This window comes from Limulus polyphemus, unplaced genomic scaffold, assembly GCF_000517525.1.
Source record: "Limulus polyphemus unplaced genomic scaffold, Limulus_polyphemus-2.1.2 Scaffold18, whole genome shotgun sequence".
Lineage (NCBI taxonomy): Eukaryota > Metazoa > Arthropoda > Merostomata > Xiphosura > Limulidae > Limulus > Limulus polyphemus.
In genome coordinates, this window is record NW_013665628.1 from 944,990 (window position 1) to 950,989 (window position 6,000).

At 30.6% G+C, this 6,000-nt stretch overlaps 1 protein-coding gene across 1 annotated transcript in view; it reads right to left on the reverse strand.

Annotated features, from left to right (window-relative positions):
- Positions 1–6,000, reverse strand: part of LOC106457654 (polycystin-2-like) — a 51,538-nt gene that overhangs the window by 34,204 nt on the left and 11,334 nt on the right. The window contains exon 2 of the mRNA XM_022383780.1: positions 4,041–4,154. Within this exon, the coding sequence (XP_022239488.1) occupies positions 4,041–4,154 (114 nt within the window). The remainder of the gene's footprint in view (positions 1–4,040; positions 4,155–6,000) is intronic.

Sequence of the window (6,000 nt, forward strand, 5' to 3'; positions counted from 1 at the left end):
CTTAATCTAATTTTATTGCCTGGAGCTGCATTACTAAAAACGTCCTGTGCTAAACAACAGTGGTGAATAATGCTTAAATAGTTACAGTTTTTTAACCCATGTTAAGAAACAACACTTGAAATCTTACTGTTGAGTCTTAGTATCTCATATCTTAAGTAGTAGCAGTATTATATTATTGAAAATCTTACTATCGTGTATTTCTATACCCTATGTTAAGGAACAACAGTGTAGTTTTACTGGGAATGTTACTGTTGTGCGCAGCCTTTTCTTCTTCCTTCTTGCTTTTATTCTTGCCATTAGGTTCATATATTAAATTTTAAAATCATACAACCCAATTAATTAACATCATATTATTGACTGGACTCGAAACCATCCTAACCATACTTATAAGTAGCAACAGTAGTGCATCAGTTTAAGAGATATTTATATCCTGGCTGGTTGCTTGGTTGTAGAATAAGTCTGAGGAGAGATTCGTGTGATGAACTTCTAACAATTTAACAAGGCTTTGCTTTTTCTATCATACATATTTATATTCTAGGCAATACATTAGAAGAATCAGATTTTGCTATATTTATGATTACAGTTACAAGACCAAAGGGTAAAGTTTTGTTTGTGTTCTGTGTTGGAAATTAGTAGTTTGGCTTCGTATTAACTGAATATGACTGCGAGTTATCTTAAACCACATCATGTTACTTCTGTTTATGGTGTTATATTCTCTTCTAGGTTAGTTTGAAACTAATACAGGGCTCCAATACTGTCTCAATAATTAGTTTTTCGTTTGGTGTTACGTATTAATTATAATAGTTTCTAAATAAGTGCCTTAATTATAATTGTTTTAAGCAAATTATTTTTCAAAATATTATACCCTTTCCTTGAAAACAAAAACATGTTTTGAATGAACCGAATGTATATTTGGATCAAGAACATCAAAAAACACTTCTCAAAAAACACCAATTAAACCCTCTTCAGATATGTTTAAAAATTCTAGAAGTCTTATTTTAAAAGACTATTAGTGAGAATGAATTGTGCCGGATTTTAAAGTTTATGGACCTTCATCAATCATTAGGACAGAAACCGAAACACTCTATATAGAACACACTTAAAACACAGTAAAATCATGTGTAATAACGAGTTAAAACTAACATCGTCGATCAAAATAACGCAATTTAATGTTTTCAGTCTTAGACAACTTAAAACTAATACATCACTGACCAAAATCTACATATTGATATAGCTGCTGTTATAGTTTAGCGCAAAGCTACACATTGGGCTATCTACATTCTATCTACCGCGGGGAATCGAATCCCGGATTCTAGCGTTATAAGTCCGTAAATTTACTGTCGATCCAACGGGGATCTTGAAAAAAACACGAATTTTTTAGACGAAGGGGAAAAAGGGTAGGCTTTTTAAAAAATCTTATAAATCTTGACAAACTGAAACATTTAATACTAGCCGTATGTCCCTAACTTACATGTGTTCAAATTATGTGATACTAACATGAATATGGTGTTGTTTTTATATATATTTTTACAACTTATGGACCAAAATCACGTTATCCAAAATATTTTTATCCAGCACGAACAAATATCATTCATATTACAATTCGTAGTACGGCAAAGTATAGAAATCTCGAACATCGGACCTAGCTAGAAAGCTAAGTAGCATCAAACACTCTTACATTGTGAAAGAGTAAAAAGGTATACGTATAAACAAAATTCACTCTAAACTGGCTCTCACAGCTAAAGACATATAAAGTCCTTTTTAGACAGCATTCTCTATCAGCAAACCTAACTGGGCTAATGCATGCTACTATAGCTCTAATCTGCAATTTTTACCTGGTCGTGGTATGGAAGATGTTATCCAATATGTGCGAATATAAGATTCATGTTACACTAAACAAACCAGTCATTTAAGTATTACAATGCGATAATTTATCGAGAATTCTGCCAAATCTATTGCAATAGAAATAATCAGTTATAAAAAGAAGGAATGCGGATGAGCAAAATCCTCAATATTCCAAATAAAAATCGAATCTATCAAAAAATTGCTAACAAATTACTTTATTTTTACATACAATTTTTGGTTTAGTTTTCAATGTTTTTTAAGCTATTTGCAATGTTCCCACTGAGGGTATCGAGCTCTATGTTTAAGCGTTATATTTAAAAAACTAACAGTGTTATATTAACTTGTCCACCCAAGCTAAATTTGATTTTCTCTTACTTGGTTTCACAACTGAAATAGTACATAAAAAGTCATGTTATTTTGTATTGTGCTTTGCTTTGGTTGTCACTGTCAAGATGGATGAACAGATAAACATACCACAACTTCTACAGTGTTTTCATGAAATAATTTATTATATATCAAAATCTATATCGTATATTATTAATCACATTTTATCCACAAGAAGCCTTCGTAGTGATCAAACGTCACGGAAAGCTGCATTTCGATTGAAAGGAAAAACAAAACAAATAAAAAAGAGGTTAACATATGACAACAATGGCTCTCGTAGAAAAGCTTGTTGCTACGCTTAATACCGGTAACAGCAGCTAAAATTCCCACTAACTTTACTTCGTTACTGGGGCAACCGGTACCAATTCTCAGCTTGAGCTCAAATTTGTCACGGATTCCATTAGACCGTTGGATGACGTGCAACAACCTATTTCAGTAGGTTGATCAGTAAAAATATAAAAGTCAATATTGTCATTTCACAATGAAAATCTTGAAAATTTTAATACGCTCTGGTTTTGCTGCTTACTTTATGCTTATGAACTTTAATCTTCTTGTTTACCTCAAAATTAATTTTGTAAAAACGAACAGAGTGAAGCAACATAACTCGGTAAACAATAAAAGCCAAAATGCTAATCCAAATAACACTAACATTTAAAGTTTTTCAGTTATAGCAAATGAATTTCTTTATGGTTTATTTGATGCAAACGTTAAGTTTTGATTTATGACTTATAAGGAACAGCTAGATTATAAACGTACTTTACAGAAATACTTTCATACCTATTACTCTCAGCTATACATCTTTCCTTCGGAGCACTTACTTTAACGACACAGAATCCATTAGTGCTAACTTCTAGTATTCTGACTACCACATAATTAATTATATTATTAAGTTAACAAAAATTTTTAAAGCTAATGTGAGAACATTAACAAGTATTTCTATTACACGCTCCTTTCTTGACTTATATGCACGTGTGCAAGATCAGAAATTGCGTATTTGTTTACTATATTTTTGGAACTATTGACTGTCTTATTTTGCAAAACAGTTGAAGAATATTTTCCTGTGTCATAGCATATCAGTTTAAAGGGTGATCAACATGATTATAGCATTTGTTTTACACTGTAGAAAGATTAAGATAATCAGCCAGTTTTGTGCTTAAAACTAGGCGTAATACTGTCTTGGTAGTTTAATCATGAAGTTTCTAGCACTCTGATGATTGTTTGTACTGTTGGTCAAAATAACTGAGTTTTGGTTAAGATAATCTTTGACTTAGTACTGAATATTGTTACAGTGTGAACACCTTTTCTAAGCTGGCGAAGCATGATTATAATTAATTATATTTGTCATAAGACGTGTCGTCGGCAATGGATATGGCGAATATAGTGTAGTTAGAATACTATTATTATACATTCTTCCAGTTTTTGAAAATCCCTAAGGGACTAGATAAAGAATGCAGTGTTAAAAATATAATGGACCTAACACTAATGTCAGTACTGAATAGGTTTTCTATTATTAAAACACAATTTGTTCGAGCACAGGCTTTGCATAACCATTATTTTTCCATGAAATTTTCTAATGACATGAAAATAATATCATTAATATATAATTATTTTTCTCAATCTAATTCTTAACCAAGACTAAGTTATTTTGACCAACAGTACAAACAATAATCATTGGCTACTTTGCATTCATGTTATTGCTTTTACTGTTTTTGTAGCAAAGATGACTAGAAACGATGTTTTGTATTAGACACTATATTGGCATTTGTAATTCACTACCCAATGATGTTTACAAACATGGCAATATAACTCACAGATGCAAAGAATGATGACAAATATGACGTAGATAAACAACTCCCTTATGGTTGTCCTGATATACCATTCCCTGTCGGTTTTGCCTTTGCTCATCTGTCGTGTACTCCAACAACCTACAATAAAACATTGATTCATGAAAACATGAAGGAACACAGATTTCTGTCTACGATGTGACATTAATACTCCTTTATATGTATATTTCTAATACTCAAAAAGCAGTGTAATAGATAAAATACTTACTGCAAGTTTTCAAATAATTTTCTTCTTAGCAAGTTTTAGAAAAAAAATTCAGATTTTGCTGTAATTTACCATTATTCAACTTACTCTTTTACTAACATACAAACGAAATAAAATAAATTAGATTCCAAATATTATATTAACGTTTTGCTAATAATTTGTGATCATTAACTTTATATTTTAACTATAAAAGACGTTATGTTAACAGGATTTTAATTAATTAAAATGAAGATATTATTTTATAATTTCTAAACTGTCTTCTTACCCTAAACTTCATTGTTTGGTTATTGTTTTTATCTACAATTTTTTTTTCGTACTGTTTCAACATTTAGCTCATTTCAAACATAGTAGACTAAAATAATCGGACAATGAAAAAAACTGTCGTTTCCGTTCCTTTGTTTTAGCGCAAAGCTTCACAATAAACTGTTTCCGCTCTGTACATCATGAGGAATCAAACGCTGGATTTTAGCGATAAATCTGTAAAGTTATCGCTGACCTACTGGGTGACTTCCGTTACTTTTATATATACTATATGCTAGGCAAGACCTTTAAAAAGTAACTTCTACTTTGAAAATAATAATTCTTAAGATGAACTGTTAATTTATTATACCTCTACCTTAATATATTTATATATTCGGTAGAATTCAGATTACTCTCAACGATCTGATCAGATTTGGATAACTTTATGTATTGATATATTTTTACTAAATATTCTAATATTTCAACTTCTAGCAACAAACTGCATTTTACGATTCGACCTCTATATCTTTATTGAAAATTTTACTTGTAAGTGAAACAAAATTTAAATACCTTTAATTATTTTCTAAATCGAAGCATATGATTCTAGACTTAGGGCAAAACATATTTCGGTATTATCATAGTATTGATGCGAAAAGCTCAAATGCATCGACTTCGAGAAAACATAAATGTACTTATTTTCAATATAGATCATACATGTATTTGGGTCAGGAATAATCTCACACAAGTGGATATAGGCTGATGCACGTTGAACCGATTCTTGTTAATATTGTTAGTCATGAATTAATGCTTTCCTTTTGTAAAGAGTACGTAACATGAACTCTACGAGTACTGTTTCTACTGCATTCTTTACGTATTGTAATTCTTACGTAGCTGTGCATTCTTTGAAAAATCAGCACATTCATAGCATATGCAGTTGTAAGCGTAATTGTCTGATTGTTCTGCGAATAATCAGACTTAGATCTAATTAAACGACAGAATAAATTACTAGGTAACGGCAATTTTCCTTGTGTTCTACTGATATATTAATTTACGCTATAGTATAATAAAACATTTTTTTATCCTAATACCTGGGGTATGGCGAATAATCAGACTTAGATCTAATTAAACGACAAAATAAGTTACTAGGATAACGGCAATTTTCCTTGTGTTCTACTGATATATTAATTTACGCTATAGTATAATAAAACATTTTTTTATCCTAATACCTGGGGTATGGCGAATAATCAGACTTAGATCTAATTAAACGACAAAATAAGTTACTAGGATAACGGCAATTTTTCTGGTGTTCTACTGATATATTAATTTACGCTATAGTATAATAAAACATTTTTTTATCCTAATACCTGGGGTATGACCAATAATCAGACTTACATATAATTAAACGACAGAATAAATTACTAGGTTAACGGCAATTTTTCTGGTGTTCTACTGATATATTAATTTACGCTATAGTATAATAAA